Source organism: Capricornis sumatraensis, chromosome 3 (genome assembly GCF_032405125.1).
Source record: "Capricornis sumatraensis isolate serow.1 chromosome 3, serow.2, whole genome shotgun sequence".
Lineage (NCBI taxonomy): Eukaryota > Metazoa > Chordata > Mammalia > Artiodactyla > Bovidae > Capricornis > Capricornis sumatraensis.
Window position 1 is genome coordinate 115,771,980 of NC_091071.1, and position 27,612 is coordinate 115,799,591.

Sequence of the window (27,612 nt, forward strand, 5' to 3'; positions counted from 1 at the left end):
TGGACTTCAGCCTGTGTCGGGGGGGTCAGAGCATGTTCAAGGGCCTATAGGTGGCACTGAGCAGGGGGATACAAGTTGCTAAAGACCCAGTAGCAGAGGAAGAGAGGCGGCGACTGAGGCTTCTTGGTGGTGGGAGGAGGTGACCAGAGTGTATGAGCTTCAGGGCCTTTGAGTGAAACTCACCATTTAGATCTGTAACAGTTGCCTTGGTTCAGCTGATGTGAGACCCTGCCCCCTGCCCAGAGGCTTCCCATGGGCTTCTGACTCACCATCTCTCTTTACTTATTTTTTGAAAACAACTCTTTAAGAGGTATCAATAAATAGCACATACAGAAGAATATATAATAATATGCACAGTTTAAAGAATGATAATACATTGAAAATTGATTTTAAGACATTAAGACATAAAGCACTACCAGTAACTTTATAACCACTGTTCTGAATTTTGTGGCAATCATTTTTTTCGTTATTTTAATAGTTTTGACACATACATGGGCACCCCTAAATAACACATGGTCTAGCTCTGCCAGTGTTTGATCTTTTTCTTTTTGGCTGTGCTGCTGCTAAGTCGCTTCAGTCGTGTCCGACTCTGTGCAACCCCATAGACAGCAGCCCACCAGGCTCCTCCGTCCCTGGGATTCTCCAGGCAAGAACACTGGAGTGGGTTGCCATTTCCTTCTCCAGTGCATGAAAGTGAAGAGTGAAAGTGAAGTCACTCAGTCGTGTCCGACTCTTCGCGACCCCATGGACTGCAGCCTACCAGCCTCCTCCACCCATGGGATTTTCCAGGCAAGAATACTGGAGTGGGTTGCCATGCTGGGTCTTTATTGTGGCATACAGGATCTTTGATCTTCCTTACGGCATATGGGATCTAGTTCCCTGACTGGGGATCAAACCCGGGCCCCCTGCAATGGGAGCACAGAGTCTTAGCCACTGGACCACCAGGGAAGTCCCTGATCTTAATATACGTGAAATCATACTCTGCATCAGTTCTTTTGTAACTTGCTTCTTTGATCCAACATTGTGTTCTCTTGGTCTAACCATGTTAACCCAGAGCCGTCGTAGTTCACTGCTGTGTGTATGTACGGCAGTGTTAAAAATCTTCTCACTGCTAACAGACCTATGGATTATGGCCACTACTTTTTTTTTTTTTTTGCTGTGACTCACACTGCTGTTGGATATCCTTGTGCATGGCCTGGGGTGTGTGTTCCAGAGCTTTCTACATTGTGCACCTAGAGGTGTAATTGCCAGTCCACATAGCTTCAGTGTCACCTTTTAATGCCAAATTGTTCTCCCATATGGGTGTGCCCATCGCCCACACTCCCTTTTCTCCTGCGCCATTGCCCATGGTGGGTGTTATCAGACCTTTACATTTTGGGTGATGTATATTCTTGGCCCCTGGCTCTTCTTGTCTCTCTTTTCCCCCAAAATGCTCAGCCAGAACTCTTTCCCGGCACTTCTTCCTTCCCCTCATCCACCTTGTCTTCACTGACCCTCCTCAGCACTAAGTGGTCTATGCAGGGACCCTAAGGGGCTAACAGAGGTGAATCCCTCCTGGCAAGACTACTCACCCCCGCTCACTCTATGCATTTTGATGCCAAACATAGCTATTTACTTTAAATGGGTGAATAGCAATTTTCAACCCAAACCAAAGTGGTGGAAACAGTTGACTTCCTAGTTCATCTGCTTTCCTCCCTCTCCCTCCACACATCACTCCTTGTTTGGACCATAAGCCAGGCTGTCCAGGTTGAGAGCTCTGGTGCACAGACAGAAGGAAAGGATGCAGACGTCAGCCTTGGTTCCTTTTTTTTGACCACACTGCACTGCATGTGGAACTTCCTGGACCAGGGATCGAACCCATATGCCCTGCTGTGGAAGTGTAGAGTCTTAACCCCTGGACCACCAAGGAAGCCCAGCCTTGGTTCTAAACACACAAATCTGCTTACTTCCCTGGAGGCTTCTCTCAAGGTGTTTTAAACATCATGCCCTTCATTTGTAATCAGAATGAAAATTTCAGCTAAACAGTTTATAAAACTTGAGTTACTGTGTGTAACATCTTGATAATTTCACAAATATTTCAAAACTTAAGAGTGCTATTTTGTTTCTAGCCAACAACACCTTTCCCAGACTTGATGCTTTTGACTTAATGGCTTTTCCCCAACTTTTAATGACACAAGCTGCCCACACTGCGTTCAATCCATAATGTCTGGTAGCAGCCCAGGGTAGGATAGGGTGAGTATTTGAAAGGACTTTCTCCTGAAATGTCCTCTGTTAATTTTAGGCTCTCCTAGGGGTTGAAGGTATTATTTGCATAGGTTCTTTATTCAACATTCATTCATTCATTCAACAAACTTTTATAGAATGCCTACTATGTGCCAGGCGCAATGGTATTTCTGAGGATACATGAATCTCATCTCACGAATAGACTATTCTTTATTTTATTGAAGTATAGTTGTGTTATAATGCTGCGTTAACTTCTGCTGCATAGCAAAGTGATTCAGATATATATATACACATACATGGAGGAGGGCACGGCAACCCACTTCAGTGTTCTTGCCTAGAGAATTCCATGGACAGAGGAGCCTGGCAGGCTACAGTCTGGTGGGTAGCAAAGAGTCAGACATGGCTGAGCAACTTAGCACGCACTCTTGCATACATATACACACATACTTTTCCATATTCTTTTCCACTATGGTTTATCACAGGGTATTTAATATAATTCCCTGTGCTATACAGTAGGACCTTTTTGTTTATCCATTCTGTATACAACAGTTTGCATCTGCTAATCCCAAACTCCCAATTCATCCCTCCCTCAAGCCCCTCCCCCTCGGCAGCCACAAGCTGTTCTTTACGTTTGTGAATCTGTTTCTGCTTTGCAGATAAGTTCATGTGTGTCATGTTTTACATATGTGTGTGCATGCTAAGTCACTTCAGTCTCGTTCACCTCTGCCAGGCTTCTCTGTCCATCGGATTCTCCAGGTAAGAATACTGGAGTGGGTTGCCGTACCCTCCTCCAAAGGGTCTTCCCAACCCAGGGATCAGATCTGTGTCTCTTGGTCTCCTGCATTGGCAGGCAGTTTTTTTACCATTAGCACCACCTGGGAAGCCCCAGATTACACAAAGAAATGAAATATGAGACTTGTCTCTCTCTTTCTGACTTACTTCGTTTAGTATGATAGTCTCTAGGTCAATCCATGTTGCTGCAAATGGCATTATTTCATTCTTTTAAGGCTGAGTAATATTCCATTGTGTTTATGCACCACATCTTCTATAGTCCTTTCTCTGTTGATGGATGTTTAGGTTGTTTCCATGTTTTGGCTACTGCTGCTATGAACATAGGGGTGCATGTATCTTTTTGAATTATAATTTTGTCTGGATGTATGTCCAGAAGTAGGATTGCTGGGTCATACGACAGCTCTGGAGAAGGCAATGGCACCCCACTCCAGTACTCTTGCCTGGAAAATCCCATGGACAGAGGAGCCTGGAAGGCTGCAGTCCATGGGGTCGCTGAGGGTCAGACACGACTGAGCGACTTCAATTTCACTTTCATGCATTGGAGAAGGAAATGGCAACCCACTCCAGTGTTCTTGCCTGGAGAATCCCAGGGACGAGGGAGCCTAGTGGGCTGCCGTCTCTGGGCTCGCAGAGTCGGACACAACTGAAGTGACACAGCAGCAGCAGCAGCACGACAGCTCCATTTTTAGTTTTTTAAGGAATCTCCATACTGTTTTCCACAATGGCTACACCCACTTACATTCCCACCAACAGTGCAGGAAGATTCCCTTTTCTTCACACTCTCTCCAGTACTTATTGTTTGTAGATATTTTAATGATGGCCTTTCTGACAATGAGGTGGTACTTCACTGTAGTTTTAATTTGCATTTCTCTAATAATTAGCAATGATGAGCATCTTTTCATGTGCCTATTGGCCATCCGTATGTCTTCTTTGCAGAAATATCTGTTTAGGTCTTCTCCCTGTTTTTGAATTTGTTTGTTTTAAAGGCGTGGGGTATTCCAATCCTTGGGGTATTGATCTTTTTTAATACAAATTTTTGACTGCGCCGGGTCTTTGTTGCTGTGTGCGGGCTTTCTCTAGTTATGGTGCACAGGCTTAGTTGCTCTGAGGTATGTGGGATCATCCTGGACCAGGGATCTAACCTGTGTCCCTTGGCATTGGCGGGCAGATTCTCAATTACTAGACCACCAGGGAAGTCCTGGGTTGTTTGTTTTGTTGTTGTTGAGTTGTATGAGCTGTTTCTTAAATGGATGATTCTAATTTCTAACTCAGTGTGTTCTGAGGTAGCACGCCTAACCCAGCTCAGTGTGAAGTGAGTTGGTGGCAGGGTGACAATATATAACCTTGACGTACTCCTTTTCCAGTTTTGAGCCCGTCCCTTCTTCCATGTCCAGTTCTAACTGTTGCTCCTTGACCTGCATACAGGTTTCTCAGGAAACGCATAAGTTGGTCTGGTATTCCCATCTCTTTAAGAGTTTTCCATAGTTTCTTGTATTCCATCAAAGGTTTTGCATAGTCAGTGAAACAGAGGTAGATGTTTCTCTGGGATTCCCTTGCTCTTTCTATGATCCAACGGATGTTGGCAATTTGGTCCCTGGTTCCTCTGCCTTTTCTAAACCCACCTTGTACCTCTGAAAGGTCTTGGTTCACATACTGCTGAAGTCTAGCTTGAAGAATTTTGAGCATTACCTTGCTAGCATGTGAAATTAACAGAATATTACAGTAGTTTGAACATTCTTTGGCATTGCCCTTATTTAGGACTGGAATGAAAACTGACCTTTTCCAGTCTTGTGGCCACTGCTGAATTTTCCAACATACTGAGTGCAACACTTTCACAGGCACTGATTGCAAATATTTAAATGTAGCAGTGGGGCCTTAGGTTCCTTAGAAGCGGAAATAAGGATTCATTGCCCACGATTTATTAAGGCAGAACCCACAAAGGAGTGCAGGGCAGGGGTGAGGGTGCCTAGCCCTCAGCTGAAGGTACTTCTCTGGAGAAGGTCATGGGAAGAGTCCTCAGCCACAGCACCCCCAGGAGTCTGGCACTGGGAGCTCCAGCTGGTGAAGGAGAGGGGCTGTAGCATCGCCCCTCAAGGCCTACAAGGCACAGCAAGCAGACACCCTTGCGTCACACACCCGCTTGTCAGCTCTGTCCGGCTTTATCTGGCTCTGGAATTGCCCTTCTCTGGAGTGACGATGTGGATTCCGTGTGAGGTTGAGGTGATGTTATCTGCTGCCTGGCGGGGTGATTATCTCCTGATGGGTGGTGTCACGATGGAGAGTATAGGGCTGGCTACTCCTGGTGCTCCCTCCTGGGGACAGAGGGGCTCTTCAGTGTGACCTTGCACTGTTCATGGTTCACTTATTGTTCTAGTTGCTGTTAGACTTGGATAGTTGGTGGCATTAATTACACAGATTTTTCTTTTTTTACATTACATGGCTATGTACACTATTCTGATAAATATAGTTCATAAATTAAGGTTCTTTAGAAAAGTTATGTGCAAGACATGCAATACTGGATTTATGTTAATACAGTGGATCCCAGGATGTGATTAGTTGGAGAAAAAAAAGTTGGACTAGGCATTTTGGCTAAAGGAAGGAGAAGTTATAACACAGAGTACACACACTTCTGGTTTGAAAGGCAGCTGCAGCATGGGCGCTTGGCTCAACATGATCTGTGATAAACTGTTAATACTTGCTCCAGCCACTGCTCGGTGAGTAAGAAGCAGTGATCCCTCACCTGTGACCTCCAGTCTTACCTCTCACCTGGGAGCCCACCAGGCCACCGCCTGCCCTCGAGGCCGATTTGCAGTCACGTGTTCTCGGTCACTCAGTGGTGTCTGACTCTGTGACCCCATGGACTGTAATGCACCAGGCTCCTCTGTCCATGGGATTCTCCAGGCGAGAATACTGAAGTGGGTTGCCAGTTCCTCCTCCAGGGGATCTTCCCAACCCAGGGATTGAACCCATGTCCCGTGGCTCCTGCATTGGGAGGTGAATTTCCTATCACCAAGCCACCTGGGAAGCCCCAATTTGCAGCTCAGCTCCTCCTATTTCCCTGCCTCAGCCCCCAGCCCCCAGCCCCCAGCCCTGAGTGAATACAAATTCCCCCAGCTCCGCTCCATCGCTTCTCTGGGGACTGCTTGTGAGGCCCCACTCTGGGGCCAGAAATGATGCCCATGCAGATACTGCCTCTGCAGCCAACCTCACCCAGTAGCCCTGCTCCGCACCCAGAGAGCCAGCACCTCCTCCGGCCGTACCGACCACCTGTTAACGTGTCTCACAGGATGGGCAAGGGCTTCTGGCACGTATACCTCCAGCTCCTTCTTAGCCCTCTCCCTTCTCAGCCCCTCAAACTCAGTCTCTCCCTTCTTAGCTCCTTGTGAAGAGCTAAAGCCCAGGATGGTTTTCTGAGGATCAGCTTGCTGCAGATAGTGGGATGTGTCCCTCCAACAATCCTATCTTGTCTGGCACAAATGGTTTATCCCTCAGCATGTCATCCATCTGCCCGTTCCGAATTTGTGCTTCTGATTTTATTAAACTGCTGACCTGCTCCATTTAGTCCACATAGTGGGGGTTCACATGATTTATTTTTTTGTAAACATTTCAGGCTTATGGTTGCCAAGGGGGAGGAGGATGGGAGAGGGATGGACTAGGAGTTTGGGGTTAGCAGATGCAAACTATTTATAGGGAATGGATAAGCAACAAGGTCCTACTGTAGAGCACAGGGAGCTATATTCAATATCTTGTGATAAACCATAGTAGAAAAGAAAATGAAAAAAATGTGTGTGCATAACACGTTTATATATATATGTATAACTGGGGGGTTTCCCTGGTGGCTCAGATGGTAAAGAATCCGCCGGCAATGCAGGACACCTGGGTTCTATCCCTGGGTCCGGAAGATCCCCTGAAGAAGAGAACAGCAACTCACTGTAGTATTCTTGCCTGGAGAATTCTGTGGACAGAGGAGCCTGGCAGGCTACAGTCCACGGGGTCACAAAGGGTCAGACACAACTGAGTGACTTTCACTTTCATGTTTAACTGAGTCACTTTGCTGTAGAGCAGAAATTAGCACAACATAGTAAATCAACTATACTTCTTTAAAATAAATTTTAAAAATTTCAGTTAGTTGCCAGCATTGAAAAATCAGATTTCACATGAAATTTAGATTTCCACGTTTTTTTGTGGTTGTTGTTTTTGAAAAAAGAAAGCTCCAGAAGTACCAGGCACAGATTCCTATCTGATCGCAATCAGCTCAGCAGGGACGGCATGGACACTGCCCCTTCAGAGGGCCGTGCCTCTGCCAGGCACCACAGGCCCCACCTCTCCCTGCTGCCTCACAGGCCACCCTCTCCGCTCAGTGTTACCTGCCTGGCCGGTGAGGATCCTCAGTAAAGAAACTGAAAAAGAGACAACACCGTGCAGGGTCTAGATTCCCATCCAGGCTCTGCTTGGTGATAGCTGCGTGGCCCTGAAAGTTGACAGCCATCGTCATTGTTGTCACCAAGGAGATTTTTGCCTGAATGATGCGCAGATGAGACCAGACAGTTTGACTCACACTTCAACAAAGGTAGACAACTTACAGAGAAATTGCTATGAGAGGCTCGGGGTGGGGAGGCTGGCGGCCAAGCTGAAGGTGGGTTTCCAAGGCTCGGGGACTGGGCTGATGTCAGAGGGGTTGTGTGAAGCCCCTGAAACAACCTGTGAGGAACTCTGCACGAGCTGGGGAGAGAGGCCAGGGTGGGGCAGGCAGGGAGGAGTCAGGGTGTAGTGTAGGTTCTAGGGCTAAGAGCTTCTTTCTCTTGGCATGTTTATATCTGTGTGTGTGTGTGTGTGTGTGTGTGTGTGTGTGTGTATTTTAAATTGGTTTCTTTTTTATTGGATTATAGTTGATTTACATTGTTATGTTAGTTTCAGGTGTATAGGAAAGTGATTCAATTATACATATATATATATATTTATGTATTTTTTCCCCATATGGGTTATTATAAAATACTGAGTATAGTTCCTTGTGCTATATGGTAGATCTTTGTCATTTATCTATTTTATATGTAGTAGTGTATTTCTCTTACCCCCAAATTCCTAATGTATCCTCCCCACCCTCTCTTGGTATATATATATTTTTTAAAGTTTTATTGAGATAGAATTTGCATATCATAAAATGTACTAATTTACAACATACAATTCAGTGGTTTTTAGTATGTATCAACCGTCACCACAATTCTAGGCTATTTTTATTGCCCAGAAAGAACCTTCCACCTTCTCATTTCTCCCTCAAACTTCACAGCCTTTCGTCAACTCTAATTTACTTTGTGTCTCCATACATGTGCTTTTCCTGGACATTCCCTAAAAATGGAATCGTATGTCTATGGTCCTTGGTGACTGATTTCTTTACTTAGCCTGATGTTTTCAGTTTGCATCCAGCTTGTAGCACACATCAGTACTTCATTCCTTTTTAGTGCCAAATGATATTCCACTATATGGATAAACCATGTGTTATTATCGGTTCATCAGTTGATGGACATTGAGTTGTTTCCGCTTTTTGGCTACTTTGAATAGTGCTGCTATAAACATGTATTTGTTTTTATGCCGATAAGTGTTTTCGTTTCTGTTGGCTACATACCTGGGAACAGAATTGCTAGGCCATAATAGTAACTCTGTGTTTAACATTTTGAGAAGCTGCCACACTGTTTTTCAAGTGACCGCACCATTTTTCATTCTTACCAGCAATGTCTGAGGGTCCCAATGTCATTGACATGTTTATTTATTCACTTTTATTTAAAATATATTGGAGTGTAGTTGATTTGCCTTATTGTGCTAGTCTCAGGTGTGCAGTGAAGTGAGTCGGTCATATGTATACGTATACCCTCTCTTAGGTTCTTTTCCCATGTGGGCCATTACAGAGTATTAAGTAGTTTCCTGTGCTCTATGGTAGGTCCGTATTAGTTGTCTATTTTATATATAGGGCTCCCGTGGCTCACATAGTGGAGAATCTGCCTGCAGTGTGGGGTACCTGGGTTCAATTCGTGGGTCAGGAAGATTTCCTAGAGAAAGGAATGGCTACCCACTCCAGTATTCTTGCCTGGAGAATTCCATGGACAGAGGAGCCTGTATTCCAATGACGTTTATGTGTTTAAATGTCAGAGTAAAGCAATTCTTTCTATAGCTGAAGAAAAAAAAAATACTGCACATTATGGGGAAGGACAAAGGTGATGGGAAAACATAAATTTAGCAGAGGGTAGATTCAGAAGAATATATGTTCTCTTTATATATGTATATAACCAATTTAGACCAAATTGCCAGAAGTTGTAGAATTTTCATTTAATATCCTACGTTTGCTCTCTTTGAGGTTGCTTCTGGGGAGCAGCAGGTGTGGTCTGGGTCTAGCCTTTCTGAGGATTGGGTGGCACCTCAGTCACTTTCCAAAAGGTCAGGAGGCAGACTTGTATCTATTCATCAACTATGTTCTCATGGGCTGGATTTGATAGTTGTAAATTTTCCTCGCTGAGATAAAATCCCACATGGACATTTGCCAACTACCTATAAACAGCTGTGGTGGTTTAAAATTTGGTGAACTGTGTTTTGACAGCTTCTGTAAATAACAAAAAGTAGCATTACAGTTTCTATCCAACATCTATCCAACATCCAACCATGGGATGCAGAGGCCTTTCAGCTGTCTTTCGCCTGCAGATGTTGAAACTGCTCTATAACTGGGTAACCCCAGCCATCACTTCGTTTCTAATCTTAGACAGCATTATGGATCAGATACAGTGCTATTCTTCCTGCACACATAAGTAAATGAAAGCATGCTAATGAGAGGTACTGAAATGTTACCTCTTCCTGTTCCCATGACTCTAGAAAGGTTCATCTTAAATCATCTTACTCTGCAATTTCCCTGGCAGTGTCTATCTCATACTGAACAACTGGCTGAAATCTGGCAAAAATCCAGTCGATTAGCTAGTTGTCCTCTCCATGTGGCATCACCTGACCCTCCTAGCATCAAGCTGATTCAGTTGACCAGTTGGTTGGAGCGCTATAGACAAGCTCACCTGAAGTCTCCTGGGGTCCCCTCTAGTTGTGATATGCAGAGTACCACCCTAATGGGAGAAACCCATCAGGTTTCGGTTGACCCACCGATTCGGTTGACCAGTTGGTTGGCACGCTATAGACAGGCTCACCTGGAAGTCTCCTGGGGCCCCCTCTAGTGGCGCATGGGTTTCTCTCAGTGCAGAGCACAGGCTGCAGGCTCTCAGGCTTCAGCAGTCTTGGTGCATGGGCTTAGATGCCCTGAGGTATGTGTGGTCTTAGTTCCTGGACCAGGGATTGAACCCATGTCCCCTGCATTGGAAGGTGGATTCTTAACCACTGGATCACCAGGGAAGTCCCAAAGAGAGCTTTCAATGGAAGGCCTAAATTTGTTTTGTTTTGTTTTCAAGTTTTTCTCACAAAATGTTGAATCCCAGACTTTTGACTCCTGGAGAAAGTCATTGAAAGGCTGAAAAACAAAATTTAGGAAAGCAGTATTGACCTTACTAGAGCTTAGCTTGAAAACTGTTTTACTCTGCTTTTCTCCCTTGGATTTTGTGCAAATTTGATTTGGAAAATTGCCCTTGGTTTGCATGGTACTAAGGATTGGAGCAACACCAACGGATGGTCAGTTTAGGAATGTGTGTATCAGGGCCCATGGTAAAAGGTGGAGTACTTTTTTTTATTTAGGGCTTTCTAGTTTTTGTATAAATTCTTGGAATAATACATTAAATTTAATAGATACATTATATGGCTTATATGAAACTACCAACCTAGTATCATGGACTAAACAGTAAGAAACTTTAAAATATTGTTATGAAAACTATTCATAGATTAGCTCCCAGCTCTAGCATTTAAGAATACAGCATAAGGAGTTTCAGTGTCTACTCCTGGAAGAAGCAAAGGTAAATATTGCGGATGGCATGGTTTCTAGAGTGTGATTTTTTTTTTTTTTTGGTCATGCCATGTGTCTTATGAGAGCACAGAGTCATAAGCACTGGACCACCAGAGAATTCCCTAGAATGTGATTATTTAATGCTTGTCAAAATATTTAGAGTAGCTAGCAACCAGGGACCTGCCCTAAGATGAGCAGCCCTGAATTTCGTTCCTTACCCCACATTATCTGTACCTCTAGTGAGTTGTAGATGCTATTTTCTATATGATGTATTAATTCTATTACTGTTTTCATGTTTAAGTGAAGTTATCCTTTAGTTTTTAGAAGGTCTTTTGTGCTGTGTGATTCCACTCAGAGCAGGTACTCAGACTCATCATGTTTAGAGACAGAGAGCAGAAGGGTGGGTACCAGAGGCTAGGGGATGGGATTGCAGTTTAATGGGGACAGAGTTCCAATTTTGCAAGTGATAGAAGTTTTGGAGAAGGACAGTGGCAATGGTTGCACAACAGTGTGAATGTCCCCAGTCCCACTCAACTGTGCCGCTGCCGCTGCTGCTCAGTCACGGCCAACTCTGTGCGGCCCCGTGGACCGTAGCCCAGCGTGCCCCTCTGTCCATGGGATTCTCCAGGCAAGAGTACTGGAGGGGGTTGCCATGCCCTCCTTGGGAACTTCCCAACCGAAGGATCAAACCTGAGTCTTCTACATTGCAGGCAGATTCTTTACCACTGAGCCACTAGGGGAAGCCCAAACTGTACCCTTAGGAACGGGTAAATTTTATGGTATATACATTTTCTAAAAAAGGTATTTAGAAATGTGAATGGGGTACATATTATCTCTGTGAATGACAGGTAACATGTCACCAGGTCACCTCTAACTTCTTCGAGATTCAGTTCCCTTCCCCACCCCACCCCCAAAGAAATATCTTAACTTCCTTAACCAAGTATACAAGGGGACCTCATATAATAATACTTCTGGTTGTTCCCTAGTGTTTTCAGAATTCCATCTTTTCCTAAACTAATGGGATGTGTGTAAAATTTTACCAATGGGGAGAACTAAGTAGGGTTGGGGAAGAAATTGAATTAGGGGCAAAAAAGGAACTTGACAGTCACACCAGCAAGAGAAAAAGCATCAAACCTCCCTGACTTCTTGCCTCCTTCTTGGTCTATGTGTGTGTGTGCTTAAGTCATCTCCAACTCTTTGCAACCCCATGGACTGTAGTCCACCAGCCTCCTCTGTCCATGGGATTCTCCAGGCAAGAATACTGGAGTGGGTTGTCATTCCCTCCTCCAAGGGATCTTCCCCACCCAAGGTCTGAACCCATGTCTCTTATGTCTCCTGCATTGGCAAGTGGATTCTTTACCACCAGCACCACCTGGGAAGCCCAATATTGGTCTAAGCTGAGTCTAAAGTAAGGATGGTGTGTAATTCTGTAAAGGCAAAAAAAAAAAAAAAAAAAGATGCCTGTTAAGTGACCATTTCCTTATGTAAATTTGTGTTTGTCTTTATTTGACTATGTCATTAAAGATCCTGGGTCCACTGTGCTTCTGGTTTGAGGCCCCAGTCCCAGTCAGTTGTGACTTTGAAAGTGAGATAAGCGGCATATGGAAGTTCACAGGAACATAAATTATCTGAGATTGCAAGGGCATACTTTGAAATCGGAGACATAATTTACTCTGCATTCTTCATATCTTTTCAAGTTGTGGCACATTCATCTGGGGATCTGGCTTATTGAGAAGCTAATCATTTTGTCTGATTTCTTACTATTTTTGTTGGTCATCTTCTGAATACAGCAGTTTACACCTCAGGCTCGAAGGAAACTAAATGGCCAGTCTCCAGACACCCCCACTCCTTTCTCTCTACATGCATGCCAGGACTTGAGGGGAGGTTGGTAACATTTGAGACAAAGTCCTGGGACTTTATAAGCCTTTCTTGATGATGGACTAATTGAAGAACTTGCCTTTCAAAAAGCTCAGCAAATAAAGCCCAGAGGGATCAGTTTTGAAGAGAAAATCAATGGGGAAGAAGCTGTAGGTGTGAACAGTGAGATGGCTTAGTTTTTTGAGGTTGTTAGAGACCGAGGAGAGGGACATAGCATGGCAATTAAGAGCTTGGGTCCTTGGGTCCTGGCTTTCATTCCCATCTCAGTCAGTCCAGTTAGTCAGTCATGACCCCATGGACTGCAGCATGCCAGGCTTCTCTGTCCAGGCTTCTGTCCAACTCCAGGAGCTTGCTGAAACTCATGTCCACTGTGTCAGTGATGCCATCCAAATATCTCATCCTCTGTCATCCCGTTCTCCTCCTGCCTTCAATCTTTCCCAGCATCAGAGTCTCCCGATGAGTCAGTTATTCACATCAGGTGGCCAAAGTATTGGAGTTTCAGCATCAGCATCAGTCCTCCCAATGAATATTCAGGACTGATTTCTTTTGGGATGGACTGGTTGGATCTCCTTGCAGTCCAAGAGACACTCTAGAGTCTTCTCCAACACCACAGTTTAGAAGCATCAATTCTTCGGCCCTCAGCTTTCTTTGTAGTCCAACTCACATCCATACATAGCTACTGGAAAAACCATAGCTTTGACTAGATGGACCTTTTTTGGCAAAGTGATGTCTATGCTTTTGAATATGCTATCTAGGTTGGTCATAGTTTTTCTTCCAAGGAGCAAGTGTCTTTTCATTTCATGGCTGCAGTCACCATCTACAGTGATTTTGGAGCCCCCCAAAATAGTCTGTCACTGTTTCTATTGTTTCCCCATCTATTTGCCATGAAGTGATGGGACTGGATTCCATGATCTTAGTTTTCTGAATGTTGAGTTTTAATCCGATTTTTTCACTCTCCTCACTCACTTTCATCAAGAGGCTCTTTAGTTCGTCTTCATTTTCTGCCACTGGTGGTGTTATCTGCGTATCTGAGGTTATTGCTGTTTCTTCCAGCAGTCTTGATTCCAGCTTCTGCTCCATCCAGCCTGGCATTTTGCATAATGTACTCTGCATGTAAGTTAAATAAGCAGGGTGACAATATACAGCCCTGAGGTACTCCTTTCCCAATTTGGAACCAGTCTGTTGTTCTATGTCCCATTCTAACTGATGCTTCTTGACCTACATACAGATTTCTCAGGAGGCAGGTAAGGTGGTCTAGTATTCTGATCTCTTTAAGAATTGTCCACAGTTTGTTGTGATCCACACAGCGAAAGGCTTTGGCATAGTAAATAAAGCAGAAGTAGATGGTTTTTTTTGGAACTCTTTTGCTTTTTCGATGATCCAACAGATGTTGGCAGTTTGATCTCTGGTTCCTCTGCCTTTTCTAAATCTAGCTTGAAATCTGGAAGTACATGGTTCACATACTGTTGAAGCCTGGCTTAGAGAATTTTGAGCATTACTTTGCTAGCATGTGAGATGAGTGCAATTGTGTGGTAGTTTGAAGATTCTTTGGGACTGGAATGAAAACTGACCTCTTCCAGTCCTGTGGCCACTGCTGAATTTTCCAAATTTGCCGGTATATTGTGTGCAGCACTTTAATAGCATCATCTTTTAGGATTTGAAAGAGCTCAGATGAAATTCCATCACCTCCACCAGCTTTGTTCACCATGATGCTTTCTAAGGCCCACTTGACTTCTCATTCCAGAATGTCTGGCTCTAGGTGAGTGATCACACCATCATGGTTATCTGGGTCATGAAGATCTCTTTTGTACAGTTCTTCTGTGCATTCTTGCCACCTCTTCTTAATATCTTCTGCTACTGTTAGGTCCATACCATTTCTGTCCTTTATTATCCCCAACTTTGCATGAAATATTCCCTTGGTATCTCTAATTTTCTTGAAGAGATCTCTAGTCTTTCCCATTCTATTGTTTTCCTCTATTTCTTTGCATTGATCACTGAGGAAGGCTTTCTTGCTATTCTTTGGAACTCTGCATTCAAATGGGTATATCTTTACTTTTCTCCCCTGCTTTTTGCTTCTCTTCTTTTCACAGCTATTTGTAAGGCCTCCTCAGACAGCCATTTTGCTTTTTTGCATTTCTTTTTCTTGGGGATGGTCTTGATCACTGCCTCCTATACAGTGTTACAAACCTCTGTCCATAGTTCTTCAGGCACTCTATCTATCAGATCTAATCCCTTGAATCTATTTCTCACTTCCACTGTATAATTGTAAGGGATTTGATTTAGGTCATATCTGAATGGTCTAGTGGTTTTCTCTACTTTCTTCAATTTAAGTCTGAATTAGGCAATAAGGAGTTCATGATCTTAGCCCTAGTCAGCTCCTGGTCTTGTTTTTGCTGACTGCATAGAGCTTCTCCATCTTTGGCTGCAAAGAATATAATGAATCTGATTTCGGTGTTGGCCATCTGATGATGTCCATTTGTTGAGTCTTCTCTTGTGTTGTTGGAAGAGGGTGTTTGCTATGACCAGTGCATTCTCTTGGCAAAACTCTATTAGCCTTTGCCCTGCTTCATTCCACATTCCAAGGTCAAATTTGCCTGTTACTCCAGGTATCTCTTGACTTCCTACTTTTGCATTCCAGTCCCCTATAATGAAAAGGACATCTTTTTGGGGTGTTAATTCTAGAAGGTCTTGTAGGTCTTCATAGAACCGTTCAACTTTCACTTCTTCAGCATTAGTGGTTGGGGCATAGACTTGGATTACTGTGATACTGAATGGTTTGCCTTGGAAATAAACAGAGATCATTCTGTTGTTTTTGAGACTGCACCCAAGTACTGCATTTCAGACTGTTTGGTTGACTATGAAGGCTACTCCATTTCTTCTAAGGGATTCTTGCCCACGGTAGTAGATATAATGGTCATCTGAGTTAAATTCATCCATTCCAGTCCATTTTAATTCACTGATTCCTAAAATATTGATGTTCACTTTTGCCATCTCCTGTTTGCCCACTTCCAATTTGCCTTGATTCATGGACCTGACATTCCAGGTTCCTATGCAATATTGTTCTTTACAGCATTGGACTTTTACTTCCATCACCAGTCACATCCACAACTGGGCATTGTTTTTGCTTTGGCTCCATCTCTTCATTCTCTCTGGAGTTGTTTCTCCACTCTTCTCCCGTAGCATATTGGGCACCTATGACCTGGGGAGTTCATCTTTCAATGTCATATCTTTTTGGCTTTTCATACTGCTCACGGGGTTCTCAAGGCAAGAGTGCTAAAATGGTTTGCCATTCCTTTCTCCAGTGGACCACATTTTGTCAGAACTCTCCACCATGACCCATCTGTCTTGGGTGGCCCTACACTGCAAGGAGATCCAACCAGTCCATCCTAAAGGAGATCAGTCCTGGATGTTCATTGGAAGGACTGATGTTGATGCTGAAACTCCAATACTTTGACCACCTGATGCGAAGAGCTGACTCATTCGAAGACCTCAATGCTGGGAAAGATTGAGGGCGGGAGGAGAAGGGGACGACAGAGGATAAGATGGTTGGATGGCATCACCAACTCAAAGGACATGGATTTGGGTGGACTCCAGGAGTTGGTGATGGACAAGGAGGCCTGGCGTGCTGTGGTTCATGGGGTGGCAAATAGTCGGACACGACAGAGTGACTGAACTAAACTGAACTGACACAGCATGGCTTATAATTTTCTTCAGTTAGACAAGGCTGTGGTCTGTGTGATCAGTTATCTGTGATTGTGATTTTCATTCTGTCTGCCCTCTGAGGTATAAGGATAAGAGGCTTATGGAAGCTTCCTGATGGGAGAGACTGACTGTGGGGGAAACTGGTTCTTGGTTCTGATGGGCAGAGCCATGCTCAGTAAATTTTAATCCAGTTTTCTGTTGATGGGCGGGACTATGTTTCTTCCCGGTTGTTTGACCTGAGATCAAACTATGGCGGAAGTAATGCAGATAATGGCGACCTCCTTGAAAAGGTCCTGTGCATTGCTGCACTCGGTCCCTCTGACCCTGCAGCAGGCCACTGCCGATCCATGCCTCTGCTGGAGACTTCTGGACACTCAACAGGCAAGTCTGGGTCAGTCTCCTGTGGGGTCCCTGCTCCTTTTCCTGGGTCCTGGTGCACATAAGGTTTTGTTTCGGCCCTCCAAAAGTCTGTTTCCCTAGTCCTGGGTAAGTTCTGGCGGCTCTATGGTGGGGTTAATAGTGACCTCCTCTAAGAGGGCTTATGGCACAATCGGGTCTGCTGTACCAGAGCCCCTGCCCCTGTGACAGGCCACTGCTGACCCATACCTCTGCAGGGGACACTCAAACACTCAAAGGCAGGTCTGGCTCAGTCTCTGTGGGGTCTCCTGGTGTGCACAAGGTTTTGTTTGAGCCCTCCAAGTGTCTCTGGAAGGTATGGGGTTTGATTCTAAATGCAATTTTGCCCCTCCTACTGTCTTTCTGGGGCTTCTCCTTTGCCCTTGGACATGGGGTATTATTATTATTATTTTTTTTTTTTTGGTGTGATCCAACATCCTCCTGTCCGATGGTTGTTCAGCAGCAAGTTGTAATTTTGGAGTTCTCACAGGAGAAGATGAGCGCATGTCCTTCTATTCTGCCATCTTGTGACCCTCACCATTCCAACCTCAGCTCTTATTAATTGTAAGTCCTTGGATAGCCCCACACTGGTCAGTTTATTTTTCTATGAAATGGTCTGAATAATAGTGCTTACCTCCCAGGTTGGCTGAGGCACAAGCACATGGCTGGAACATGTGAAGAGCTACTACTGAAAAGAGAAAAAGACTTTAAAATGTCCAAGTTAAGATTCCCACCAGAAATGGGGTAAAGGCAGTCATTCACTAAAGGAGAAATGAGGTGAGGAAGAGAGAATGCTGCCTGGGTCTGGTTTTTCCTTACTGCTGTGTAACAAACCACCCTGGAAGCAGTGGCTTAAAGTAACAGCAGTCATTTGTTTTGCTCCTGGATCTACATTTTGAAGGCTCCTTGATGGAGAAAGTTGCCCTGCTTTGTGCAGAGTCAGCTGAGGCCGCTTAGCCAAGCCAAGGGATCCACTTCCCAGGATGGTCCACTCGCATGCTGGCTGTTTCCTGGGCTGAGCTGGGTGCAGGGCTGGTAGCCTCTGTTCTCTCCACATGGGTCTCTCCAAAGGCTGCTTGTGCTTCCTGCCAACCTGGCAACAAGGTGAGCACCCAGGAGGATCAAGAGATGCCAGTCTCCTGGGTATGGCCTTAGGAAAGCAATGCAGCATCATTATTTCTGCTGCTCTCCAGGAGCTGAGTGGCCAGAGAGCCCAGATCCCAGGGAAGGAGACTGGGGATCCACCTCTCAATGAAAAAAAATGGGTTTGTTTTCGTATTTATGTATTTATTTTTGCCTGCTTCGGCTCTTGGTTGAGATACTCAGGCTCTCAGTTGCACAGAGTCTTCTCTCTAGTTATGGTACAGGGACCCCAGAGTGTGTGGGCTCTGTAGTTGAGGCCCACAGGCTCAGTTGCAGCATATGGGCTTAGCTGTCCCCCAGCATGTGGGATCTTAGTTCCCCAACCAGGGATCAAACCCATGTCTACTGCATTGTAAGGCAGATTCTTAACCACTGGACCGCCAGGGAAGTCCCAATATCGATGAGCTCACTCAGATTCAATTTTCTCATGAGTCTTCTGTACATTTGAAAAGGAGTGGGTCTCATGCAAATACAACATTGCTGTCCACAGCTTTGGATCTCTAAGTGATTCCTGTATCAGTGAGTAATTGACAAGGGAAAAGTCCTGCTAAATTGACATGACTACATAGTCTACATTATGGTTTAAATTTTATATATGTCTCTGTGAAGAGGCTTCCCTTTATCTTGATGGTTACAAGTAGTATGTAATAGCTGATGATTAATTTATTGTGCCCTCTGAATCCACCATCTTGTAATAAGTTAGCATTTGTCATGCTTTTTACTGTTACTGAATCATGCTTGGGTCTGCTTGCCTGTGTGCAGCAAAGCCATCCTAATGACAGCAGATCACGGTGAAGGAAAGTGCAGTGTTAATTATAAGCACCCAGGAAGCAGTCTAGACACCTAGTGCTTAAAAGGCCTGAATTCCTTGAAAGATTTCAAGGAAAGGTTTTTAAAGACAGAGTGAGGAAAGAGGGTAGTGGGGTGTGTGGTCAGCTCATGGACATTCTTCTGATTCGATTATGGTGAGGTTATCAGGAGTCAGCATCATCAACTTTCTGATTCCAACCAGTCTGGAGTCTGCATGCTTGTGGGTAGCATACCGGTAACTTCTCCCACCTGGTGGGAATCTCAGTATCTACAAGACAGCTCAAAGGATGTGGCCCAGAACATTGTCTATAGCCCTTGAGGAGGAACTGAAGGTCCTTGACTTTGTCTAATGGCTAAAGTATTAGAATTTTTTCTTGCCTGATGGTTTTCTTTTCTTTCTCCATTTTCTCATTCTCTGATTAAATTGACTCTTTGGAACTCAGGAAAGGTCTAGGAGGCCACAGTTTTTCCACAGTAAAGAGGCAGGTAGAGGACATGGGGGTCAGGGCGGGGAGTCCGTTCCAGGAAGGCCCCATACAGTCCCTCTTGGTGACATGATCAGTCAACTTTCATTCTCCGAAAAGGAGTCCAGTACTATTTATGTCAAGATGGCTCACTCAGCCCACTCTCTAAACATGGAGGTTTTTTAATTAGAGAGGAAATTTGCTTTTATGTTATCCCCAATAAGTTCACAAGATTATACATTCTCTCAAGAAATCGTTGATTACTCCTAACTAACACAATGTTAGATTTCAGGGTAAATGATGAAAATAACATCAGAGTAAAGTAGAAACAAATGTTATATAATTTACTGGAAATTAATGCAGTGTCTGGCCCTCTTCTAGCATTTATTTAGAAAAAGGACAAGAAAGAAATTTGCGTTTATATTATTTTAAAATATTTACTTTCTGTGAGGGAAATTGGTACTCTCTTCTTCTAATAGGCACAGAGTTTGTACCTGATCATAAGACTGGTATTTAAAAAGTTTGAGTTGGATTTTATTAAAAATAAGTCATAAGTCTTTTTAAGTGCTTAATATATTTTTATACATAGCCTTAATGTATTTGATTAAATGTTTAAATAATAAAGTAGCAAGGATAAAAGTTGTCATTACTTGAAGAGTATTAACTTCTATATGCTTTAATTTTTTTAATATTATTTTTATTTTGGCTGTGCTGGGCCCTCGCCACTGCATGCAGGCCCCCTGCTAATTGCAGAGAGCAGGGATGGGTGATGAGGATGGGGAGGGCGGTCTCTTTTGTGGTACACGAGCTCTTGGACACGAGGGACTCAGCACTCACAGCATACAGACCCAGCTGCCCCGTGACATATGGAATCCTCCTGGACCAGGGATCAAACCTATGTCCCCTGCAGTGGCAGGCAAACTCCCAACCACTGGTCCAGCAGGAAAGTTCTGCTTTAATATTTTAATTTGCTACTTTCTATAAATCATAGAAGAACTCTAATTCAGGCTCCTATTTGCATCTGAGGATTAATAGGCATAGGATATGTATATTTATTCATGTTTCTTCACTGCCAGTCACTTTTTATTGTATTTTAGCAATGGAATTTAGCTGAGAATTTTTAAGGCCCCCAGAATCTAATGGGATTCTGTTTCTTCACATATGGAAAACTTCTAAATAACCTAAGCTTCCTATCTGCCAGAATTTCTCTTGACCCACATTAAAGTAGATCGCCCTTGATTTATGATGAAGGAAATCAGTCACATAATTTGATATTCGTAGTGTGAATAGCAACGATGAAAACCAAGTTCAGTTTTTCTACTGCCTATGTATTCCTGGCACTGCTGTGTCTCCTGAATCAAACCACTTGGAATTTTGTGCCCTTAAGGAATTGTTTGTTTTTCCAACTGATTAATGCATCAGGAACTTGGCTTCATGTAATCATCATTAAACAAATACTCTGACACCTTTTCTATGGGAATTATCAGAGCTTTGAAGTTAGCTACAGATTGGGTAAATATAAAAAGCACTACCAGTTTTTGTTTGTTTTAGTTCAGGAAAATGTAAACATTCAACTTTTAGCAGAGGATCCCTGAGCAGCTGCTGGGGTAGCTCTGAGCAGACCCCTGGGGATACTGACTGGAGGCCCATATGGCCCAGGTGGCTTGTAAGTCACTGACCTAATCTTCAGGGACCAGGTTCGGGCAGTGTCATTCATCATCTTGAGAGACATGTAATTCGTAATGTTAGTTTTATCTACCCAGTGCTGTAAAATACCTGATGCTCAGTGGGGCCTAAGTGTCTGTTAGGTTGAATTGCCCCAAAAAACGTAATGACTTTTAGGTACCCTGTATTTCAGAATTAGAAAACATCTCATACAGTTAAGACAGATGAACTGATACTTCTAGTAGAGCCTGATTTAGAACAGAATTTAGAACAGAATTTTGGTTAAAAAAATAAAAAAGCTATGAAGTAGTCATCTCACTGTTGGCTGAAGTGATTACTCTGTATAATGACCCTTATCTCGAATTTATATCAATGGATGTAATTGAAAACATTCATATCTAAAATTTACAAGTTAATAAGAGAATAGAATAATCCAGTAGAAAAATGAGCAAAGAATACACACAGGCAATTCATAGAAGAGGAAATCCAATGGGTAAAATGAGTAGGGTCAACCTCAAAGAAATAAAAATAAAGTGACATACTATTTCACCCTCATCAAGTTGGGAGAAGTTACAATGTCTGAGAATTCTGTGTTGGTAATCAGATGCTGCTCATGGGAGGATAAATTAGTTCGAGTGCTTCAGGGGGCACTTAGGCCATAGCTAGCAAAGCTGATAATTTCACTTTACTGCTCACCAGTAATTCCATTTCTCAGTCCCAGCTAAAGCAGCTCTGATCCACATGCATAAGGAGTCGCCCAAAGACTGTCGTCACCACACTAAAGCAGTGAAAAGGCACAGACAACCGATACACCTTTCAGCACGAGAGCAGAGAGAGAGATGATGTCGACAGACAGCGAACTACTTATCGCTGGTTAAAACAAATGAACAGAACTTCATGTGTCATCATGGATCAATTTCAGAAGCATAATGCTGGGCAAAACCAGCATGTTTTAGAATAGTATCAGTTCAGCTCAGTTGCTGAGTCATGTCCAACTCTTTGCGACCCCATGAATCGCAGCACGCCAGGCCTCCCTGTCCATCACCAACTCCCGGAGTTCACTCAGACTCAACGTCCATCGAGTCAGTATGCCATCCAGCCATCTCAACCTCTGTCGTCCCCTTCTCCTCCTGCCCCCAATCCCTCCCAGCATCAAAGTCTTTTCTAATGAGTCAACTCTTCGCCTGAGGTGGCCAAAGTACTGGAGTTTCAGCTTTAGCATCATTCCTTCGAAAGAAATCCTAGGGCTGATCTCCTTCAGAATGGACTGGTTGGATCTCCTTGCAGTTCAAGGGACTCTCAAGAGTCTTCTCCAACACCACAGTTCAAAAGCATCAATTCTTTGGCCTTCAGCCTTCTTCACAGTCCAACTCTCACATCCATACATGACTACTGGGAAAACCATAGCCTTGACTAGACGGACCTTAGTTGGCAAAGTAATGTCTCTGCTTTTGAATATGCTATCTAGGTTGGTCATAACTTTTCTTCCAAGGAGTAAGCGTCTTTTAATTTCATGGCTGCAGTCACCATCTGCAGTGATTTTGGAGCCCCCCAAAATAAAGTCTGACACTGTTTCCACTGTTTCCCCATCTATTTCCCATGGAGTGATGGGACCTGATGCCATGATCTTCGTGTTCTGAATGTTGAGCTTTAAGCCAACTTTTTCACTCTCCACTTTATGGGTACATACATATGTGGTGATATTTCTAAAATCCGTGGGAATGATGGTGAATACAGGTAGAGGTCACCCCTGGGGAAGCAAGAAGGAGCAGAGGACCAGGGAGAGGTAGCCAGGGAGCTTCAGCTGTTCTGCATGTTTCATATCTGTTAAAATAAGACATTGGTTTACCCCAAGCAGAAGATTTTATAGAGCTTGGTAGTGGATAAACGGATCTTTCTTTTATTATTTTCAATATTTTATTTATATTTGGAGTATTTCCAAATAATGAATTTAAGGCCAAGTAAAAATACTCCTGGCATCATTTTTCAAACCGTATTTGAAATCTACTGTATCCCCAAAACTACTACTGCAAAAGGGTCATTCCACTTTGCCATCAGGATAGGCTCAGGGCTCTCTGAGATGTCCCCCTGCCACAGCACCCAGAAGGTGCTGTCAGCTAGCTGTCACGCGGGAATGAGAGTGTGAGGGTTGGCTCTCCTCATGGTTGTGGTTGTTTATTACATAACCTGAGTATTCTTTGATACCAAAAGAGGTGGTTATAAAGAAAAATAGTATTTTACAGTTTTCTTCTTTTTTGCAGCAAAAGCCACGTGATTCCTTTGTGGTGCAGTTGTCCTGTGGATTTCGAGTTTCATGTCACTGTGGTTCACCCTCATCAGGCCTTTACTGTGGAGCCAACATCAGGTAAGGAGAATTAATTCTCAAGTTGCCAATTTCCTGACAGTTCTCAGATTGAAGATGACTTGGAAAGTAGTTCTCAAGTTATGAAAGAGAATAAGCCACATTTGAATGTGTTATTTTCAAATGTGTAACAGTAACCGATTTTACATATCTGATCATGTAAATCAGAACCGGAAACGTGGGAGTAAACACAGTTTGGGATAATCTATATCATGCAGATAATTTATAATTTATATTCAGGTCAATTGCACCCTCGAGTCAAAACTTGAAATCAGGAGTTAATCCATTCTCGTTTTAACTCCTGGTACTGACATGGTTCATAGTCACCTTTAGTACAGGTTCGAATAAAATGGGAATATTATATCTACTCAAGCCCTCAGAATCTTAGTGAAGGGTCTAAGGAATTTGTCCCACATGTGGCACGGACCATCTGTCTTTGCATGCCCCAAAGGATGTAGATCCCAAAGATGCTCAGGACCTCTGAGAATGAAATCTCCACCTGAACTGACTTCTGCTTCCCAGTTTCTCTCCTGATGTTTAGGTTTGGGATTTAAATATCCACCCTTTGTGGCCTGCTGTGAATTCTAAAATAGTTTTGTTTTTGTTTTGTGTTTTTTCAGATTTATTGAGGTATAACTGACATGTATATGATATGGATATAATTTTATACATAAAATTATAAGCTTTTTAAGCATATAATGTGATGATTTGACATGTGTACACATCGTGAAAGGATTCTGTCACTGAGTTAATTAATATCCATCACCTCATAGAGCTGCCTTTTTTATTGGTGAAACATTTAAGTTCTGCTCTCTCAGCAAATTTCAAGTATAGTCACCTAGTTTTATGTTAAAGCCTCAGACCTTATTCATTCTATAATTGAAAGTTTGTACCCTTTTACCAATTCTCCTTACCACCACCACCCCCCACCCCCAGCCCCTGGTAACCATTTTTCAACTCTCTGTTTCTCAGAATTGGACTTTTTTTCTTCTGAATGTGTATGTAAATGATACTTTGTAGTATCTGTCTTTGGCTTATTTTACTTAGCATAATGGCACCCAAGTTCATACATGTTGTCTTCTTTAACACTGAGTAATATTGCATTATATATATATATATATATATATATATATATATGTATATGTATATGCCACTTCTTTATCCTCTCATCTGTCAATGGACACAGAGTATTTTCATTCCCTTGGATATTGTGAATAATGCTGCAGTGAACGTGGGAGTACATATATCTCTTCAAAATAATGATTTCATTCCCCTTGCATATATTCCCAGATGTGAGGTTGCTGGATCTTATGATAATTGGCCAGGGTTCAGCCCCGGTGGATCCAGGAAATTCGAACCATGGACGGCGTTGGAGAGGAAAAAACTTATTTATTTATTAATATAAGATTAGATTAGGAAGAAATAGTGTAGTAGGAAAATTAAGTGGAGAAAGAAGGCTGAATAGCTTGGATTACCTGGAAGACCAATAAAATTCCAGACAAGGAACTTGCACCATCTACGTTGGGCCACCAGCGCTCGCTTGAACATCTAACGGTGCCTCGCCTTAGGCTCCCTTTAGCGCCGGTCTTAACAGCCAGGGCAAGTAAGTAGACTTGCCGAGCCTCTGCGCCTCAGATGGGAATTCAGCCTGAAATTAAAGTAAAGAGGAGAGGGAGGGAAAGGGAGAAAAGGAGAGAGAGAGAGACACGGGGGAAACCAGTCCAGCGATTGGCTCCAGCCTCTATTGTTCAGAAGGCCTTTTATACTTTTGATAAAACATGGAGATCAATGGGTAACACAAAGTTATGCAGCGTTAGCAGTCCAGACTCTTATCAAAACCAGGCTTTTCTCTCTGCATACCTACTTGTATACACAAGTCTTAGGTAATTTACATCATCTTCCGGCCAAAAGGGCCAATCAACATTTTACAGCCTTTTTTTCTGATAAGGGTTTGTCGACCAGAAGACTTATTTGTGTTGATCTTGCCAAAGTCTGGTGCCATTCTCAGAAAGCACTAAATAAAGTTACATTCTTACATAGCAAGGACACAAGAGGAGTGCAGTGATATATAACAAAGAAAAGTAATTAACTCAAAAGTCTAATGTTGCTAACATCAAAACTATTATATATCTTTTTCCATATCCCGTTTACATTGATTAACATCCTCCCAGGTGCCTAAAAGATAGAGAATACAGAGGCCTGGCGGCAATCGAGTCAACAGTGAAAACCCGTCACCAATATGATTTTTAACTCTTTAGAAAAGGCTCTGTATCTTTAAGATGGTTTAAGCTTTGTGCCTCTCGCGTTTGGGGGGCTGTAAGCAATTCGCAAGTTGTAAGAGGTCGGGGGAACCTGTTAGGCAAGCTAGAGAGTTATCAGAGGGGGTTTAACTGAAACATCCCTTTCAAATGCAGAAGACTAAAGCCCTGAGTTGACTTTTTTTCCAGAGAATATCAGAAGAGTGGAAAAGCAGAGTACAAAGGCCGGCAGATTTTTGGTTTTGAGGGTACATGCTCAGGAAATGCCAGGGGGATCTCCTGAAGTCTGATCACGTCCTTGCGTATGTCAGCTTCCTCCCTCATGACCTTGTCACGGGTGGGATTCCTCATGCTGGCTCCCGGCAATAATTCCTTAGGTTCTGAGGAAACCTCCACACTGTTTTCCATAGTGACTGCACCAGTTTGCATTTCCAGCACTGCACAAGTGTTCCCTTTTTTCTACCTTCTTGCCAGGATTTGTTATCTCTTTGATAACAGCCATTCTAACAGGTGTGAGATGATAATCTCATTTTATTTGCATTTTCCTGATGATTAGTGATGTTGAACATGTACCTGTTGGACATTTGTATATCTTCTTTGGAAAAGCGTCTGTTTGGGTCCTTTGCTCATTTGAAAAAGTTGGGTTATCTTGGCGTTTTGTTACTGAGTTATATGATATCCTTGTGTATCTTAGGTATTCATGCTTTATTGGATATGTGGTTTACAAATATTTCCTTCCATTCCATAGATTGTCTTTTCATTTTGTTGATGTCTTCTTTTGTTGTGCAGAAGCTTTTGAACTTGGTGTAGTTTCATTTGTTTTTGCTTTTGTTGACTTTGCTTTTGGTATCAAATTCCCAAAATCATTGTCAAGACCAATGTCAAGGAGCTTTTTTCTTTGTTTTCTTCTAGGAATTATATTGTCAGTTCTTACATTCAAGTCTTTAATCCATTTTGAAATCATTTTTTTAATCTTTAAATTTTTTATTGTAATATAGTTGACTTACAGTGTTGTGTTAGTTTTAGGTGTACAGCAAAGTGACTCAGTTATACATATACAAAATATAGTCACTTTTTAGATTATTTTCCCTTATAGATTGTTATTACAAGATATTGAGTAAAGTTCCCTGTGCTATACAGTAGGTCTTTGTTGCTTATCCGTTTTATGTAGAGTATATCTGTTAATCTCAAACTCCAAATTAACCCTCCCTCCTGAATTTTACTTCTGTATGTGGTGTAAGATAGTGGTTCAGTTTTATTCTTAATTATGTGGCTGTTCAGTTCTCCCAACACTTTATTGAAGAGATTGTCCTTGCCCTTTTGTATATTCTAGGATTCTTTGTTGCCAATTGACCATATATGCATGAGTTTATTCCTGGGCTTTCTTTTTATTGTGTCTATTTAGAATGATGGATGTTAATTAAACCTATTGTGATTATTTCACAAATACGAAAGTCAAACCATCATGCTTCATACCTTAAATTTATACAGAGAGGTATGTTGATTATTTCTCAATAAAACTGGAAAAAATTTATTTTGAGGCATTTTATTCTTTTTGTTGCTGTTGTAAATGGAATTGTTTTTTCGTTTCACTTTCTCATGGTTTGTTATTGGTGTATATAAACACAACTGATTTTTCTATATTGATTTTGTATCCTGCAACTTTACTTTCATTAATTCTATTAATAGTAGGTGTTTAGGTGGAGTCTTTAGGGTTTTATGTATTTTTCTGAAGCACGGCGCTTAGGATCTGAGAAGATAAAAGAGCTCTGGGACTGGGTATCTGCCTTAGGGGCTTGCAGACTAGTTGGGAGACTGGTAAACTTTTCAGAGTGACAGTTCGGGTGATACCTGAGGACTGCAGGGTATCGGTGAGGGAGGGTGGTGGAGGCTTCTGCAGATGGAGCATCAGGAGGAGTTTCCTGTAACTTGTGGGCTGACATAGGCTTTGACATTTTGTTTATTGAGCTGGGAACACAGTAACAAGCAGGTATCTGC

At 42.9% G+C, this 27,612-nt stretch overlaps 1 protein-coding gene across 1 annotated transcript in view; it reads left to right on the forward strand.

Moving 5' to 3' along the window:
• The window catches only part of CFAP221 (cilia and flagella associated protein 221), a 122,082-nt gene that overhangs the window by 21,070 nt on the left and 73,400 nt on the right, over positions 1–27,612 (forward strand). The window contains exon 6 of the mRNA XM_068969195.1: positions 23,256–23,359. Within this exon, the coding sequence (XP_068825296.1) occupies positions 23,256–23,359 (104 nt within the window). The remainder of the gene's footprint in view (positions 1–23,255; positions 23,360–27,612) is intronic.